The sequence below is a fragment of the Crocodylus porosus genome, unplaced genomic scaffold, assembly GCF_001723895.1.
Source record: "Crocodylus porosus isolate Cpor-Errol unplaced genomic scaffold, CroPor_comp1, whole genome shotgun sequence".
Lineage (NCBI taxonomy): Eukaryota > Metazoa > Chordata > Crocodylia > Crocodylidae > Crocodylus > Crocodylus porosus.
This window is the reverse complement of record NW_017728906.1, coordinates 60,293,847-60,313,316: the sequence shown is the minus strand read 5'-3', so window position 1 is coordinate 60,313,316 and position 19,470 is coordinate 60,293,847. Positions and strand designations below refer to the sequence as shown.

The 19,470-nt window shown below is 45.2% G+C and overlaps 1 protein-coding gene across 1 annotated transcript in view; it reads right to left on the bottom strand.

Moving 5' to 3' along the window:
• Positions 1-19,470, bottom strand: part of SMPX (small muscle protein, X-linked) — a 66,398-nt gene that overhangs the window by 29,219 nt on the left and 17,709 nt on the right. The window contains exon 4 of the mRNA XM_019529181.1: positions 16,260-16,413. Coding sequence (XP_019384726.1) covers positions 16,273-16,413 — 141 coding nt within the window. The 3' untranslated portion in view covers positions 16,260-16,272. The remainder of the gene's footprint in view (positions 1-16,259; positions 16,414-19,470) is intronic.

Below are 19,470 nucleotides of genomic sequence, written 5' to 3'. Positions count from 1 at the left end.
TCACTTCCCCTCTGCCTCCTCTCCCAAGACCTGGGACACCAACTAGTTTTAGGAGTCATCCAGCCTTCTCGAAGTTCCCCTATAGCATGTAGGCTGACAGTACTTCCAAATCAGGGCAGGAACTAAGTGACAATTCAGCCTTTAACAAATCAGTCAAGAAAAGCACAATTCTAAAATTAGAATTTTCAGTGTCAAAACGTGGTTCACAAGAAAGGTTCATGGCAGAATACTAGAGTGATCAGAGGAAAGAAATTCACAACAAAGACAGTTGGGCATTGTTTGCTTTTGAGCCAATTCATAGAAACTTTTTCCCTATTGCTCTAAAAATGACTTTCGTTCATTGCAGAATAAAACGGAAAGCACATTTGTGTAACCACTGTACTTGTGCGAGAAACCTTTTCTTACTCTGGGTATATTAAAAATTCTGAGTGAGGTAAAAAAAACAAAGGCTAAAACTTTATTCTGGGTGTGTGTCTGTATGTGTATGCACCACTGCAAAGCCTGTGGAAATGGGATCCTAAATATATGAGAGAGAGCTATACTGGTTTATAACAAGTGTAACTTTAAAAATTAAGGCTGCTTGTCACACTTTCTATAAAATATGACATTTCTTTGAATTATTAGTCTGTGAATGTGTCATCTGGTAACAAAATGATCTGCTTAAAGGTATGGTTGGTAGACATAAGATATTTGTTTTATACATTTCCTATTGTACAGCAAAATGCTCTGTAATTTTTTACTGTTTGCTCTGAAGGTGCCAGAGCAGTTAGTATTTATGACTAAAATTGCAACACTAATCTCTTCGGCTAGGGACAGACATTCAAAAAGCTGCACTCTGAATTGATTCAACCTTTGCAGGTTAGTTTAACCTGCCTAGGTTGAACCGGTTTGGAATAGTACAGACATTCCCTCTGAACTGAGGCAATGCCTGCACATGCCTGCAGTTGCTCAGGTCAGGAACTGGGGAACACTAGAGTGCACCCTCAGCTGCAGGGAAGCTGTGCTGGGTGTGGTGTGGCCAGACTGGGCTAAACTGGCCAGAGAGGGATTTAATTCCCCCCTCCCTGTTCAATTGGCAGGGAGCTGAGTTGGGTCTGATGGGCACTCTTCCCTTGCTGCTACAGCAGCGGGCTGCCATGGCCCTGGAATAAACCTCCTCCGCCAGACACCAGAGGGAGCTGGGGCAGGAGAGAGCTTATTTCACCACTTGTCTCGAGCACAGACTGAGCGGCAGGCAGACCCTGCTGCAGTGCCCTGGGAGCAGAGAGGAGAATAACCCCACTCTCTTCTCCCCCCCACCCCCATGGGGCCCTGCCGGTGGCATCTGGCCCAGACCCAACCCAGCTGTTGAAGCAGCAAGGAGGCAGCAACTGTGATGGGGGCAGCAGCCCCTGTCACAGTTCCTCAGAGCAAGGGCCCCTTCCCAGCAGTGGGACCACACTGGGGGGGAGGTGGGGGGAAGCTGCTACAGACCACAATGCTGGGAGGGGCTTGGAGGGCTCTGGGCCCTGGTGCTGCCACATGCAGTCTGCCTGCTCTGCATCTGGGACCCCCACTGGGATCCAGGCAACTATAGGCCAGTCTCACCTCCATTCTTGGCAGAGTCTTTGAAAAGATTATTAAGGCTCATATATGTGAGAGCCCAGCAGGAAAAATTATGCTCAGGGGAAACCAACATGGGTTCATAGCCGGTAGTTCATGCCTGACTAATCTAGTCTCTTTTTATGACCAGGTTACAAAACACCTCGACAGGAGTAGGGGTTGATATCATTTACTTAGACTTCAGGAAGGCCTTTGATATGGTATCCCACCCCATACTGGTGAACAAGTTAAGAGGCTGTGACTTGGATGATTACACAGTCCAGTGGGTGGCAAACTGGCTAGAGGGTCATACCCAGAGAGTGGTAGTGGATGGGTTGGTATCAACCTGGAAGGGAGTGGGTAGTGGGGTCCCACAGGGCTCAGTCCTTGGACTGATACTCTTCAATGTCTTCATCAGTGACTTGGACGAGGGAGTGAAGTGTACTCTGTCCAAGTTTGCAGATGATACAAAACTGTGGGGAGAAGTGGACACAATAGAGGACAGGGAACAACTACAGGCAGACCTGGAAAGGTTGGATAAATGGGCAGAAAACAATAGAATGCAATTTAAAAAGGAGAAATGCAAAGTGCTACACCTAGGGAGGAAAAATGTCCAGCACACCTACTGCCTAGAAAATGACCTGCTCAGTAGCATGGAAGTGGAAAGGGATCTTGGAGTCCTAGTGGACTCCAAGATGAACATGAGTCATCAGTGTGACGAAGTCATCAGGAAAGCTAACTGCACTTTATCATGCATCAGCAGATGCATGACAAACAGAACAAGGAGGTGATACTTCCCCTCTATCGGTACAAGGAAGAATAAACCTCCTCCCTGCCCACTCTGCCTCAGGAGTCATGGTGGTCAGCCATTGCGGTAATGAGGAGGGAGCCCCAGCAGATCCAGCTCAGGTCCTTGCCAGTGGGACAAGGAGGGGGGAATTAAACCCTTCTGGCCAGACCCCCACCCCTGCCTGTCCCTGCTCCTGCTGAGGAGCAGAGTGGGGAGGCAAGACTGGCCCTGCTGAGCTGAAGCAGAGAGCCCAGCCCAGAGAGCATGCCAGGATGCTGAGGGACTTTGGTTTAAGTTAATCCAGGAAGATTTATGTCTAAGTGGCTCATATTGGAGTTCCTGTTCTGTGCAAAGGATGCAAGTTAACTTTCAACTGTGCAAAGGATTATAGGTAGTCGGATACCCCCAGACTTTTCTTTTCCACTTCTTACTTTTCAACCAATAGGATGACATTGGTGGTTGTAGGAAACTCTTCTTTATTTGAAAAGCGGACAGGAGCTGTATAGCAGTGACTCACAGATGCATTTGGTGAGTGGTAAGTCTGCTTTATAGGCATTGACCTAACTCATTATCTCCATATCCTGGAAATATCTGACATGAATGTTCATGAGAAACCAAAGAATAAATTTTTTTCTAAAAGAAAATTTGGGGTGACTGATTCAAAACTAAATCAGCTAGGAATAAGTCTGATGGTTTTACCAACCCTAATGATTTTACTGAAAGCTCTAGTTATTGGAGTCAAGTGATTTCCTGGAATCTCAGTTTTCATTTTTAAAAGACATCCTTTAGCCCTCTTGGTTGCAGAGAAAAGTTTGAAAAAATTACTTTAAAGACTAAAAAGCCTAGCCTTTACTTTATTTTATGGGCACGTGTGTTTTAAATACTGGTAGATCATGATTTGGAAGTCTGGCTCATGATTTTTGAACACATGGACTGGGTAATACTAACAATAGGCTACATATTTTGGGCCCTCCGCTAAAGAAAGGATGTGGACAAATTGGAGAGAGTGCAGCAGAGGACAACAGAAATAGTTAGAGGGCTGAGGAACATGTCTTATAGGGAAAGACTGAGAGAATTGGGGTTATTTAGTCTGAATAAGAGAAGACTGAGGGGGATTTAATAACAGTCTTCAACTACTTTAAGGTTGCTTACAAAGAGGATGGAGACTGTTCTCAGTGGTGGCAGATAACAGAACAAGGAGCAATGATCTCAAGTTTCAGCAAGGGAAGTTTAGGTTAGATATTAGAAAAAGCTTTCTCACTAGGAAGGTAGTAAAGCACTAGAACAGAAAGAATCCATCCTTAAATGTTTTTAAGTTTCAGGTAGACAAAGTCTTGGTTGAGATGATATATAGCTGGGGATGGTCCTGTTTTGAGCAGAATGTTGTACTAGATGATCTCCTGCAGTCCTGTTCAGCTCTAATTTTCCACGATTCTATAGCAGAGAGCCAGGAAGTGATCCCATCTGAAATAGAGAACTAGGTGCACTTGTACATGACACAGAGGCATAATTCTCCTTAAAATGAAGCAGTGTTTTTTTAAAAATACCGATTAAATTTAGGGCAAAGTAAACTCCCGTGTTGTGTACATCCGTGTCGGAGCCCGATCCTTACCTGCCTGTCCAGTGGCAGGAAGGGGAGAGTGAGCTCTGGTGGGCAGAGTGATCCCTGAGCTGTGTGTGAGGGGGTGCTTCCCTCTGTGGCAGTGGCGCCTCCCCCCCACCATGGGGCACCTGCCCATGGGCACTCGGCTCAGGCAGTCCTGAGGGCACTGCAGCTGTGGAGGGAACCACCAGACCCCTGCACAGCTCAAGCAGGCAAACAGGCTCCAGGGAAAAGAGAAAAAAAATCAGGCTTGCCACTTTTTTTTTTTTCCCCCTTCTGTAGAGCCTACCTTCCCAGGCTGCTGCCAGGCTGCCTGCATGGTCTTGAGCTGCACAGACCCCGGTGCTTCCCTCTGCAGTTCTAGGGTAAGAAACTAAAACTCCTCGGAAGTGTTTTACTTTGCAGCACCCCAAAGTCATTTGCTGTGTCCCAAACTCATTTAAGGCGCATTATGCCACCAAATGTGCTACAGCAGCTGGAATTAATGCACAATACACCACTGAATGCGCAAACAGCAATGCCATTAAGGCGGTGCAAAAGGCATTTAACCTGCTTTAAACCCGCTTTAAAGTGTCATCTAAAAACGCCCTATCATGTTAGAACTGACAAAGAAAGCTAAGGGTAAAGAATGCAAAGGCGAACTCAAACAGGGACTCAACAGTGAATGACAGAGTGGATGGGCAGTAAAGTTAATTTTGCTGCTAGGAACTCTTGTAGTTCCCAACTGCACCTTGATCCTCTGGATTTAGGGTTTATTTGTCCCATGGTTAATATACCTGACACAGCTGTGCTATCTCAGTACTCCTCAAGTCTCCTGCTCATGGCATCAAACTATTAAAGGCTGTGTCAATCGTGGGTAACTTTTGACACAAGAAATCTTTGATCTGCCTTCATTTTCATTTTTTCTTGATGACATTCCTATACAGACTAGGAAAACAGAACTAGCTAGGGTCAGAGTATGAATGTGCTCTTCCCTATCCAGCCAGCTTGGCTTCCTGTGCTTGGGCATGTTGGAAGGAGGTGTTTCCATTAGGGTATACAGTACTTGCTCTATTATCCCACAAATTCTTTCCTACGTGGGCACCATAATATGCACTTATCAGTGCTATATAAATAGCCTGTTTATTTTCTGCATTGTATAAACAGACAGTGTTCAAGCCAAAGGGATACTAGATCTGTATGTACCTATGGCTCAGTATGATTGTCATAAAACATGCTATTTTAATTAAAAGCTTATCAATGAGTAAATGCACAAGTATCTTCACAAAATCATGATTCAATATAATTTGTTTTGGATACTTGCCCAATATTGTACAACCCCCCGCCCCTTTCTGCTTTCCTTTAGTGTGCTATCTGTCTGACATTCCCACCTCCCTCCTAAGTACTAAGGAACACGTACATCTTATTGCAATGTGCAGCATCTTTTAATAAGAGAGTCATGTTCCCTCACCCCTGGCTGTAGAAGGACCTGCCTGTCACATTTCAGCAATGTAGGAAAAGAGTAGGATTTCAAAACTGCATGCCAGGGAACTAGCTCTGTGGGACTCAGTGTATTCCAAAGCCCAAGTGACTCGTGGGAGGATTGGATATGAAGTTGGTGGAGTAAACCAACTTCATAACCAATCAAATTCACAGATCCTTTGTGTGTGTGCATGGCACATATGCATAGGGGGAAGGGAAATGCAGCTTTGCAAACCGTAGCTCAGTCTGGAGGTGGAAATAACAAAAATGAAATTATTTTAATTAGTATGCAGAGATCGGGGGGGGGAGGTTTCTATTATCTCATTCTATCCATCCCTGAATGGACCCTCTTTTCCATGTGTCAATCCTGACTACTCAGGCTTAAGCAAGTGGATGTTTCCCCTTTCCTTCCACTTCATCTGGAACTCCATGGCTATGCTGGCTTATTCATGACAACTCATATGCATGTCAGGGTTCTTCTACAAACCCAGGCATTAGATGTGCTTATTACAGAAGGTGCCTAGGATTTATTTTACTGTATTTCATCCTAGACTTTGTGGTCCATTTAAATACAGGGATAAAAGACATGGTAACTGAAGAATCTATCTGAAACAGTAACACAGGGAAAGCAAGAAAGAAACCCTCCCAACAAAGCTGCAGCTTAAAGGCAATATATGTTGGGTAACAAATTATATTTTACTACAGATATAAACAAGAGAATGATTGGAAGGAAAGCCAAAGTCTATTTTCAGTGCCACACTCAGATAATAAACTTCTGTTATAAATAATTGATATATACACATCAAAGATGGAGAATCTTAAAACCCAAAGGCACTTGTTTCTCTCAAGTGACACCATCTCTGGTGAGCTGAGAGTCTTTTAGGAACTGGATAGATTGCTAATATTGATGTGGAGGAGGCAACTCTACAAAGTTTAAGGTTGCTTAAGACAATTTTCCATAGCTGACTGTCCTTGTGTGCTTAAATTTAAACTGAGTTATGTCTTTAAAGAATACACCCCATGTGTCAGGGTGCTGATACCAGTCTCACCACTGGAGTGCAGGATGAGACATACTGTTGGGGCAGTGTAGCTGGACTGGGCCCCAGGGGTAGCAGTGGCATCCCCTTTGGCCAGTTGGCTACTCACTTGCCCTGACTCTAGGTACCCTCCCTTTCCACTCACCTGTCACGTCTTGATGTAATGGTTGATTTTTAAAGAGAAGCTGTGTAAGGGTCCGAGAACATGTCCCCATCCTTCCTGCACCAGTGGATCCCCCCCTGGACCCTAATAGCCAAAATCCAAACCTTTGCTAGATAGGCCCTCCTTGGCTCACAGGGCCCCAGGGCACCAACTGCCTTGTGGGCTATTCACAGCCTCCAACCTCTACTATAGCCGTGCCCATGCCTCACAGGGATTATCATACATTGCTCTGTCCCTTGTAGAGGCCTTAGCACTCCAGACTTCAGCCTCCCTTTCTTCTGGCTTCAAGCCTCCGGCCCTGGCCCATGGTTCAGGTCCAGCTCTTTTTTACCTCAGCTCTGTTGGTTCTCAATAGCTCTGGGCCCTGGAACCCTGTCCTTTGCTTCGGGTGGGACCCTGCTTTTTACCCCTATTGGCACAAATTTCACCCCTCTTGTGCTGCAGGCCCCTGCCCATAAATCCTTACCCTTCTTGGGCACTAGTTTTGACCCTCTTGGGCTCTGGGCCCCTGGCCCTGGATCTTGTCTTTCTCTGGCACTTGTTTCACCCTCCTCAGGCTGCGAGTCTCTAACCCTGGTTCATGCCTTGCTTGGACACTGGACTCCTGGCCAGATTTATTTACTCTCGCAAGTTGAGCCCTGCCTATGGCCACGCTCAAGGCTGTCAAATGCCCCTCAAGCATGGCTGGGACCTCCAGCTCCCCAACAGCCCCAGATCCAAACCACCAATATAAATTATATTCAAAAGGTAAGCCCCCTGGCTATAACAAAAACTAAAAGCCCTTGGGCTATAACATAAAACAATCCCCTCACTGGGTACCAACATAATCCCAGCTTGCTGGCTGTATGCACAAAGCTTCCTCTACCCTGGGTGCAAGCCCTCAGAGCCTTATTGGCTCCCAACCCTCTTCTCAATGCAGCTCCCTGCCTAGGCAGCAAGGATCCCTGGCTACTTGCCCCACCTCACAACTAGCCTCAATTCAACTACCCTGGGTCCTAACTGCAGCTTTCTCTAGCCTTAGTGATACAAGCCTCAGGCTCCCTGTCTCAGGTAGATTATCCCACAGATGCTTGCTGGTTTCTATTCAGTCCTGAACTAGAAGGAAATCAGGTTTGATTTCAGCATGGTAAATCCTAGGTTCCTGCCAGTTTCTTTAATTTAGGGGTGCCAAGCATATGGCCCACAGGCCAGATCCAGCCTGTAGAGTCCTGCTGTCTAGCCCTTCATGCTGCCCCTGGGTCTGAGTTGACCTGGAATAACACCATGAGCAGGGACCAAGATACTTACTGACCACTCCATGAAACCCACTGCACATGGGGCCTGCCTGGGTGCTCTCAGATGTGTGGTGCATGTAGTCCCAGCTCCAGCCAGTCTGGGACCTGCACTGCATGTAGATCCCACAGTTATGTAGCACAAGTCCCAGACTGACTGGAACAAGCACTGCATATGACACAATCTCAGACCACTTGAAAACCCTTATTAGGTCACATCCTGACTAAAATAGGGTTACCATACATCCGTGTTTTCCTAGACATGTCCTCTTTTTGGGTCCTCCCATCTCCGTCCAGGCAGTTTTTTAAAATATCCACAAACGTCCAGGATTTTGCTCTGCCTCTGCTTTCCTGGCACTTCCCAGCTTGCCCCAGCCAGGAGCTGCTTAGGGCTGGGGGAAGCAAGGGAAGGCAATTGGAGGCTGGGGAACCACATGCCTCTGCGTGTGCCCTAGTAGCTGTAGGTTAGTAAGAGAGAGAGAGAGAGAGTGAGTGTGTGAGGGGGGCAGGTGCCTGCTAGGGCTGAGGTTGCAACAGGGTAGGGACTGAGAGGTGGTGGAAGGGGGTGAGTGTGTTCTTCAAGGGCAACAGAGAATTGCATAGGCAGCAGAGCTGGGGGACCAGGGGGCTGCAGGTCAGGAGTGAGGGGCACCAGCAGGGCTGGAGGGGTGGGGGCAGAGGGCTGTGGCTTGGGTGTGAGAGGCACCAGCAGGGCTGTGGGGGGTGCTGTGGCTTGGGAGTGAGAGGCATTAGGGGGGCAGGGAGCTATGGTCAGGAGCATGGGGCACAGCTAGGGCCAGGGGGCTGCAGGTCTGGAGTGTGGGGTATAAGCAGGGATAGTGGGGCTGCGGGTTATGGGTGAGGGACAACAGCAGGGCTGAGGGGGCTGTGGTTTGGGAGTGAGGGACAAGGGGTACATCACAGGCATATCACTGCCTCCCTCCCCCCACCAAGTGTCCTCTTTTTTGAAACTGGAAATATGGTAACCCTCACTAAAAAAATGTACCCAAAATGGGTATATTTAAAAGCTTATATTTAAAGAATGGATTTAAAAGCATATGATGCTGAACCTAGCACTCTGTGGTCCCATGGAAGGAGTTACTGCACCTCTTCCTCCTCCCCACCGCAGCACCTCCAAGCTGAATTACAAATACATCCACCTCTTGGAATGCTTCCTCCACTGACTTGGGACTCAGAAAGGGCTCCAGTGGGAGTAAGTTGGGCCTGTTGTTCTATCTCTTGCGGCCACTGGGTGATGCACCACATAGTCATTCCTCCATCCCTTACAAGTGGAAGTTTCCTAGCCTATGACATAAAAGTCCTAATGGCTCCAAGAGTTCCCTTTCATTGAGTTTTGGTGTATTTGTTACTTCCTTCACTTTCCCTAAGCCAGAGGTTCGCAGACCTTTTCTTATTGCGTAACACCTTCCAGATTTATCAGCTGCCCGCATACCACTACCAGCATATAGTTTATATTTTAACCCCCTAGATGCCGATTATTATTATAATCAAAACTAAATCCATCATTACACAATTTCTCCCACATACCCGCCCAGAGATATCTTGTGTACCTCCAGGGGTACATGTACCAGTTTGGGAACCCCTGCCCTAAACTATATAACTAACATCTCCCATTCATGTCACTGTTAGAATTTTAGAAGCAATAACAGATGTAAAAAAAAAAGAGTTGAAGTGTTGCTGTAGCCATGCTGGTGTAATAAATATGCAAAAAGATAGCTCCCCCACACACACTTTTTTTTTGGCCACAGAACAACCACTCCATTTCTGAATTCATAGTACTTGTAGTCACGGAAAATCTACAAAGCACCTTCAGAAGAAAGAAGTCATAACTTTCATTGACACTACAATCTATGGAACTGAATGCAGACAATGGTTTTATGGCTCATTACAATCTTCCTGCTCCTTTTGGTAACCTCTCTATACTCCACAAGTAATAAAACCCTCTTCCCTTATTCTATTACATAATTAGTAGGGCTGTGAAAAACAGCACCACTTTGTTTTGACTTCCGTTTCATTGGGACAGTGTTTTGTTTCAAATTTCGTTTCATTTTGAAACCGCTGTTTTGCTTTTTTGACATTGTTTTGACTTTTCACCCACAGCCTATAATGGGGAAGCACAAAACTGCCTATAACCTTGTCATTTTGTGGAAGATTTGGATGAAAACAGCAGGGATGATAGCCTCTTTTGAGTACATGAAGCCTGCAAAGCTTCAAGGTGATAGGTGCAGGGGTTTCTGGGAAACTGCACCACAGGCCGCTGACAAGCAAAACTCATGGCATGAGTGACTGTGTGTGTGTGTTAAGGTGCAGCGGGGTGAAAACAGCAGGCATGGTAGCCCCTGATGAGGCCAAAAAGCCTGCCAACATTGGCAATGCGTAGGGGATGCATACGGGTGCACGTGCACCCCCTGAGCCTGGCGGTGCACCCCCTGTGAAAAGGCAGCAGCATCTGCAGGTGGTCTGCTATCGCTGCTGGCTGCTGCCGGAATTCCACTTTTGACAGACAAGCCTATGAACTGCACTTCATCAACTTCCTAGGTACAACGACTCATGGACTCAATATAGTGGAATTCTAACATGCTGCAACCTGCCAGACATCTGACTCCCCAGGTACCTCTCCACTTTGTACCCATGCTGCTACATCCTCCTCCACCCATCTCCCACCCTAGCCTGTCCCTCACCCCCTGATGCCTCCATTTCCATTTTCACTGACTGGCTTCCTTGCCTGCATTGCATGCCAGGCCAGCCTCTGGCTTCTTTACTATTCCTTCCATCCATGACCAGCAGACATACTAACTCCAGGTGCTTCCTCAGCCTGATGAAAGGTTTTTCAACCTGAAAGCTGGCATCCCAGGCAGCTAAGCTGAGCTCACCTGGAGCCTCACCTGGAGTCCACTGCAACCAGCAAGCCTCAGGCCTGTCAAAGATGTGATGGGTCTGGTCTTTCCCCAGCCAGGACTGTGTGTGTGTGCGTGCAGTGGCTGGAGGTTATGGTGCCTCCTACCCACCTTTCACCAGGCAGATCCTCAGTCCTGGCATTTCCTGGGGTTGCCACACTGCCAGCAGTCCTACCAGGCCTCCCAACCCTGGCAGAGTGCAATTTCAGTGGTCATGTCCAGGACCTGGGGTCTGCTCCTTCCCCATAGCCCCAGTCCATACCTCCCAAGTTCATCCTGGCACGGAAGCTCAGCAGGGACATGTTCTTCCCCTGCTGGCTGGTGATACAGCGAGTGCCCACTCCACCTCTGAGAGCGAGGCGTTAAATGTTTTTTAAAAAATGAAAAAAGGAAATAGGTACGGACAGAGTCTGCAGGTGGAGTTTGAGGAACCCCAGCAGCAGGAGGTTCACCATGAGGAACACTTAGGTGCTCCACCAAACTAGGATCCAAGCAGGTATGGTGGGGTATCACTACATCCCCAGCAATGCTGAACACCCTCTCACTCGGAACACTGGTCAGTGGACAGGACAGGTGTTTCCAGGCAACCGTAGCCAGATCCAGCCACATCTGGCTGCAGCTTGCCTAATAGGCCAATGGGTCGTACAGCAGTGGCTCCATGTCCTCAGCAAGATAGGCAGCCACCAAGACCTGAGTGCTACCTGCCTGATGGTGGGATCTGGTGCCTTTGGACCCCACTGTGGAAGCCATGCCCTTGACCCACATTGGCAGCGCCTGTGATGGAAGAGGAGACTGGCTGGGGGATGGCATGCTAGCATGGGACAGTGGATCCCCCTCTCCATGTCTCCTCAACTCCACTGCACTGCCTCCCTAACTCTCTTCACCAGCACCTCTGTACACTGATTCAGGATTTGGCTGTTGCATATGCTGCCTTTCACCCTTGGGTCACACATGGTGGCCAGCATGTGGACCGCACCGGACCACAAGGGATCAAGCCGTTTCCTGATGCCCTCCTTCGGCCATCTCACCAGTGCCTGCGTGTCTGGTAACAGCGGCTTGCCCCAGCCAGGAACATTAACCCCCTGGAAGCTCTCCATTTGGCTCTGAAGTTCCCTCACTACAGGGACCACCTGGCTAAGGAGGGCATTGCCAGCACTGTGGGTCTTGGTGGCCTCAAGGAAGGGCTTGAGGACCACCAAGATCTGGGAGATGGTACCCCACTCAGCTCTGTTAAGGGGGCAGTTGATTCTAATCTCCCAAAGCAAGACCATCTCATGGATGGCCTTCTGTTGCTCCATGTGCCTGTTGAGCATCAGGTATGTGGAGTGCCACTAAGTCTCCACATCCTGCATGATTTTGTGCTGCAGGATGTTCAGCTCTCCTTCTTTGTCCCACAGTATCTTGCCCCCCTTGATGCTCCCGTGGAAGTAGCCTGCCATCTTCCTGCATTTTGAAGTGAGCTTGCTGGTGGTGCTGGCATTGTCACCAGCAACTCTGTCCCCCTCCAAGGCGTCCCTGACAATGAGGTGGAACTTGTATGCCACACAGCAGATGCCAACAAAGTTGGCATCATGGACGACCTTGACTATATTGGTCCTATTGTTGGTGACCATGAACCCACAGGTGAACTTGCCCTGCCCAATGAGCCACCCCTGCACCAAGTGGTTCATGGCCTCCATGTTCTCTATTGCTGTGTGGGACTCGGCTTGAAGGAGAGCCCACTGATGGCCTGACTGGTCGCACCAGTACCCTGTGATGGAGAGGTAGGTTTAATCTCCAACCCAGCTACTTCAGATGTTTGAGGTGAAGTTTAAGGCCACCTGAGGACCTGCCTTGTGCAGCTCCTCCCTCAAGTATTCCCTGCATGCCTCATACAGGGAGGGCACCACCATCTTGCTGAAGGTGGTACATGCGGGCACTTAGTATGATGGGGCCATGAGCGCCATAAGCCGCCTGAACCCTGGCTGCTTAACTAAGGAGAAGGGCTGGCCATCCACAGCAAGCATCTCTCCAGTGCTCTGAGTGACCTCACTCTCCCTTGCAACACACCCCCTTTCTTCCGCCTTTCCTCCACTGTTTCAGGGTGGCCTGCCTCTGCTTTGGGGGGATGGGGGCTTTGGGTGAGAAGGAGATTTCCCTTTGGGCATGTTCCTGCTGGTGCCAGGCTGAGAAGGAGCAAGGACAGGGGTTGGTACTTGCAGAGCTGCATCAGCATCCCCGTGGTGCTCATGTGTTTTGTACCCTTGTCCCGGCTGGTTTTGGCTTGGCAGTGCAGGCAGATAGTGTATGTAGGATCATCTGCCAGCTCAAAGTGATCCCAGACAACGCTACCCACTTGCTTCTCAGGTGAGGGTGCATGTGTGGATGCAATTCCCCACCTCCTCAGCAGGCAAAGGCACAGCAACAGGAGGAGTGGACTCAGCTAAGCTGCTTGCCTCTGCAACCTCTACCTCAGCCTCCTCTAAAGTGCCTTCTGGGGAACGAGACCTGGCTCTAGATGAAACTTGGGTGTGGAGCACAAACTCAGCTAATTCCCCCTCCTTACCTAGAATTTCCTTTGCTAGGGCACTGAGATGCAGTGCCAGATCCAGCTCTTCCTCTGGCACTGGAAGGCTCAGCATGGGAATTGAAATGGGGGTGGAGGAGACTATCATGCTGGTGCTGCTTGTTGTCATGGAGAGGGGGGAACTATGGCTGGTGCTCTTGGAGGGGATGCAGACTCAAGCACAGGCAGTGACACTGGCATTGCCCCCCTCTCCTTGCTGCCCATACTAGTGGAAGCCTCATGCCTACTTGTAGCAAAGAGGCTCAGTTTGGAGGGCAGGGAACTTACACCTCTCCCTCTACCCACCCTTCTGTCCCTCCCTGAAGGCTTGCCAGCTGCCTTTCCAGTACACTTCATGTTGTGTTTCATAGTGTCTTGTCTTTATACAAATATATAAATGTATATGCGCCTTCCTATATAAATTCCATAACATAATATGCAAGATATAAATGCATAAAAATAAACATATATAAATGTATATGTGCCGTCCTATATATATTATATAGTATAATATGCAATATAAAAGAATAAATCAATTAATATAATAATAAAATAAAAGGGTCTAGAAAGAAAGAAAAAGGGACTGCGGAATCCCACTTGCTAGACTAGTAAGTATGAAATCAAATCAATGGTAGTAGCCTTTGTTGTCTAACGCTCCTGAGCTTCTGGAAGATAGCTCAGTAACTGACCCCAAGGCAGAAAGCAGGCCAGTTCAAACAATTCTGCCTTTTATGCTGTTTTTCCATCCCTCCCCCAGAGCACTGGGATTGGAAGGGACCTCAGAGAAGGATGACGGTCACTGGCCAGCTACACAGTCAATATGAGAGCCGTCCTTCTCCCCTCCTCCTCCTCCCTCTTTCTGCTTCCTTGCAAGCAAGTCCAGTTTCAGCTTCGAAGCTCGATACTTTTTGAAACATTTCGACTCCCCTTTTGCGCCTGTTTTGAAACCCTTCATTTTGTTTTGATTTCACTGTTACAAGCTTGAAATGAGTTGTAACAGCACTGAAATGAAACAGCTGGTGAAATTTTGCACAGCCTTAGTAATTAGGTCATCTAGTTCAACTGCCTTTCATTTGTTTTATGACTACTTCTATGTTCAACGTTTTTATGGTCCTCTTCCACTTCTTTAGGTGACTATTTTTATTTACATAATGGAGTTAAATAAATGCCATTGTTTTATCTGGTATTCATCATAGGCTGTCTCTGTTTATTTTCCAGACCTAAGAAGGGCCACTTTGTGCCTGAAAGCTTATTTAACTTCTCTCCCAACTATATAGTTGGTCCGGTAAAAGATATTACCAAAAAAATCCTTACTTCTCATATCAGAAGAAAGTGAAGAGGAAAAACTGCAATGCCAAACCACTTTGCTGCCTAATGATATGAGAGTTTTACAGACTATTTGTTTGGGTAGCTAACCCTTGTAGCACTGTATTGTCTTTGAATGAACTGCAGTGCCTATGATAAACATCGTTGCCTGATCCTCCCTAGACTAATTATAAGATAACAATTTCTAAACCTTGAGACTAACAGTGATCTGAAATTAATCTGGGGTTAAATTTATGTCTGATTTTTTCTTGCAGAAGGGAAATCTCTTTAAAGTTCTGCATTAAAAATTCATATTTCTCAGGGCACTGCTTTAGTCTGATGACTATAATATTACATTTTACAAAATGTTAATTTCCTTTTTCACAAGTTTTCTGAAGAGGGAGTCTCTGTTGTTTCTTTAAAATCACTAGAACATTATGAAACAGCAGGGTCTAAGCAATAAAGAACTGAATATATTGTTTAAAGTGGACATATTTATGCTGTACATAAAAACAAATGAAAGGTATCGTGTATGTTTTTCAAACCAAATCACTCTGATTGCACATCATTTCCTTCAAGGCCCCTGGTACTGTGCCATTCTGTGGTAACAAAATACTTCCGTATTATATTTTTATATTCCTTTTTTCTTTTTGTATGTGCTTTTATAGAAGATTCCAGATGCCTTTATTTTATTTAACATACGGCTCTTCTGCCTTTTTTTCCAGGATACAAAGGACTTGTTTCAATAGAAATAATTGGCAAATGTACTGTTCAGAAAGATACTATGTGACACAAATATTTTTTTTCTATTTGTAGTGGCATTCTGTGTTACCCCTCACTGTAGAAGTGAATTCTCATTGTTGCTGCCTGATGCACCTCTAACTGATTCAGGCTTTTGAAAAGAGTTAGGCAATAATTCCTTTGATACAGATAGATTATCATTGCTCTGAAACTCATAATGTAAGACAACAGGGGAAGATTTTGAGAGATTTGCAGGACTTGTTCAAAATTGGATGAAAAATTAGTTCAAAATTAAAGTCTTTGTTAAAATAATGATTTTGTCCTTTAATAAAGCTGTGACACTAATCACAGATGCTTAGGTGTTTATCTCTGAATCAGCAAAGTTAAATGTTATACTAAAGGAAGCAAAGAAAACTTGCTAACCTAGCTTCCCTGCATTATAATTAATTTCTTTGTAGACCATATATATAAGTTGTATACTCTGACTCATGCTTTGTACAGACAGGGATATGTATGTTTCTGAGGAAATAACTTGGCTGACGGCAGTATTCAGGATAGCAGAGGATTTTTGTTCATGTGGCTAGAACATGACAAAAAAATTCATATGCAAACCCCCAGGTGCTCTACTAAAAATGTTGGGTTTTAAATGCTGTAGGATTCCAATGGAATATGCTTCTATTTTATATCTTAGTTTTATGCTTCTACTTTATATACTTCTTCTTTCAATGTAAGGGCTGACTCAGAGCCTACTGAAGTCAACAGAAAGCTTTCCTTTGACATATATGCGCTTTGGAACAGCCAGTAGTTCCTGGAGGAATAAGAAAGAAAAAAATCTTTTACTAACCTGTTTGTTTCTACTACTGCTCAGCTCTGGGGACAAATTTCAGCTCACTCTTTATATTCTGAATCTCTGATAAGTTGACAGCAGGGCCTGGAAGTTTCTTGGCTCCTGGGAGAAGCTTCTTCTCCTTTTCTTCTTCTGTAGAAGGAGGAGGGTTCTGCAGAAAGAAAAACAGTCACCTCACAACAACAGGAATCTCTTGAGCATAAATGTAGGTCGGCTGAGTGGGAAATGTGAAAAGCTTCTTTCAATGCTAAATGTGATCACAAAAACAAAACTGGACAAACTGGAAAGATTAACTTGGTTGCTAGATGCCCTGAAAGAATATACCCTGAAAAATAAACTAATAATGTGCACTCAGTGCACAAAGATTTACATGTCCTTTCTTACAATGTTAAGGGAATGATAGACAGTCAATGGGGAAAAGGGTGATGGATCCCTCCAAAGAAGAAAGCTCCCTTCTTTATTTAAAGAAAAAACAACTTTTGTCTATTCTTATGATGTAACTATCTTGTGCAGCTGCTGACAAACCTCATGCCTTGAACCTGGGATTGTAATCCCACAAACCTTCAGTGTCCCCGAAGAACAGAGCTGTAAGGAGAGTTAATATGGGTTCTGAAGCTTGATCCAGAGCCTACTGAACTCAGCAAGAATCTCTCTCTAATTCCTGCTATCTCTAATTATTCTTTAACATTTGTATTCTGATAGTATCTAAAGGTTATAGCTGGGCTAGATCCTGTTTTGTTAGGCCCTATCATACATGACTATCACTGGGCATGTCTACAAGTGCAATTAATGTGCCTAAATTTATTATGCAGGGACTGCTTGTGGAAAGAGAAGGTGAAGGAAGGGAGCAGCAGCAGCAATCCCTACAGAAGCAGCTGGGGCAGACAGAGAGGGCATTTTTACATATGCAAGTGCCACAGCACCCAGCACTTTGAAAAGTGCCTGGTGCTGTGATGTGTACAGTTGTATAAGTGGTAAAATGCGCGTCAGCACTGAGAAAATGCACTTTTGAACTAAAGACCAGAGGTGATTTAGTTCAAAAGTGCACCACCACCATTTTCTGCATGCTGACATGCATTTTGCCACTTATACAACTGCACACAGCGCAGCGTAGTTCACCTCAGCTCACATGCGGTGGATCTCTGGCACATCACAGGACAGAAAAATATGTGCATAAATGCCCAGAGAGCCAGATGGGAAGACAGCATGTACCTTCTCAGATAGGGGTTGGGTATTGTGGCACCTCTAATGGGATCTCGCAGCACCCCAGGGTGCTGCAGGCATATCAGTTGAGAATGACTGAGCTGGGAATATCCTTTAGGAAGACTTCTGATCTGGACTGGCCTGTTCCTTGTAGAGCAGTTTTCCAGCAAAGAAGATAAGATTTCTTGGGTCCAGATTCTAGATTATCCTAAAGCACATCATTTGTGACTGGCAGTAAATTAATAGTTTTACTGTAAATAATTTAATGAATTTATTCTCTCTCTTGTTCAAGGAATATCCTCTTAAAGGATCATGGATTTTTCTTAAATTAGTTCACTACTTAGATTTACTAGACACCACTGTTTTTAGATTTCTCTGTCGTTTTTCTCTGTGAATTGACTGTGAACAGGTTGCTCTTGATATCTGACATCTGATATTGGAAATTCAAACTGTTGGTAGCTTGTCATTGGTTCCATAAGTCATATAGTATTGATTGACTCAATTTAACTCAGAAAAAGATAACTTCAAATATCTCAGGGAGAAATAGCAGATAAATAAGCATTTTTTTTTAATTGACCTTCTGGACCTCATCAGCTTTTCACCATTTCTTGACAATTGGGGCTACTATAAGATTCACTGGCTTGGTAAATTTAATTTTGTATCACTAGTTCATAAAAATAACTCATGTGCGTGCAAGCTTCTAATTGTAAAGAGTGTGGTCAGCTGTTCGTCTTTTTTAAGTAAAATGCCTAGTGAGATTTCCTCTCAGTGTTCCATTCCTATTAAAATACGCCACTTTTGCATGCTTACTTAAAATCTGCTTTTCATCAGCCCTACCACAAGTAAACCTGTATTATACTTTACAGACATGGAACACCTAATGGGCACAAACATATCCAATTATAGCAGAGATATATATATCTCTGCTATAATTGGATATGTTTGTGCCCATTAGGTGTTCCATGTCTGTAAAGTATAATACAGGTTTACTTGTGGTAGGGCTGATGAAAAGCAGATTTTAAGTAAGCATGCAAAAGTGGCGTATTTTAATAGGAATGGAACACTGAGAGGAAATCTCACTAGGCATTTTACTTAAAAAAGACGAACAGCTGACCACACTCTTTACAATTAGAAGCTTGCACGCACATGAGTTATTTTTATGAACTAGTGATACAAAATTAAATTTACCAAGCCAGTGAATCTTATAGTAGCCCCAATTGTCAAGAAATGGTGAAAAGCTGATGAGGTCCAGAAGGTCAATTAAAAAAAAATGCTTATTTATCTGCTATTTCTCCCTGAGATATTTGAAGTTATCTTTTTCTGAGTTAAATTGAGTCAATCAATACTATATGACTTATGGAACCAATGACAAGCTACCAACAGTTTGAATTTCCAATATCAGATGTCAGATATCAAGAGCAACCTGTTCACAGTCAATTCACAGAGAAAAACGACAGAGAAATCTAAAAACAGTGGTGTCTAGTAAATCTAAGTAGTGAACTAATTTAAGAAAAATCCATGATCCTTTAAGAGGATATTCCTTGAACAAGAGAGAGAATAAATTCATTAAATTATTTACAGTAAAACTATTAATTTACTGCCAGTCACAAATGATGTGCTTTAGGATAATCTAGAATCTGGACCCAAGAAATCTTATCTTCTTTGCTGGAAAACTGCTCTACAAGGAACAGGCCAGTCCAGATCAGAAGTCTTCCTAAAGGATATTCCCAGCTCAGTCATTCTCAACTGATATGCCTGCAGCACCCTGGGGTGCTGCGAGATCCCATTAGAGGTGCCACAATACCCAACCCCTATCTGAGAAGGTACATGCTGTCTTCCCATCTGGCTCTCTGGGCATTTATGCACATATTTTTCTGTCCTGTGATGTGCCAGAGATCCACCGCATGTGAGCTGAGGTGAACTACGCTGCGCTGTGTGCAGTTGTATAAGTGGCAAAATGCATGTCAGCATGCAGAAAATGGTGGTGGTGCACTTTTGAACTAAA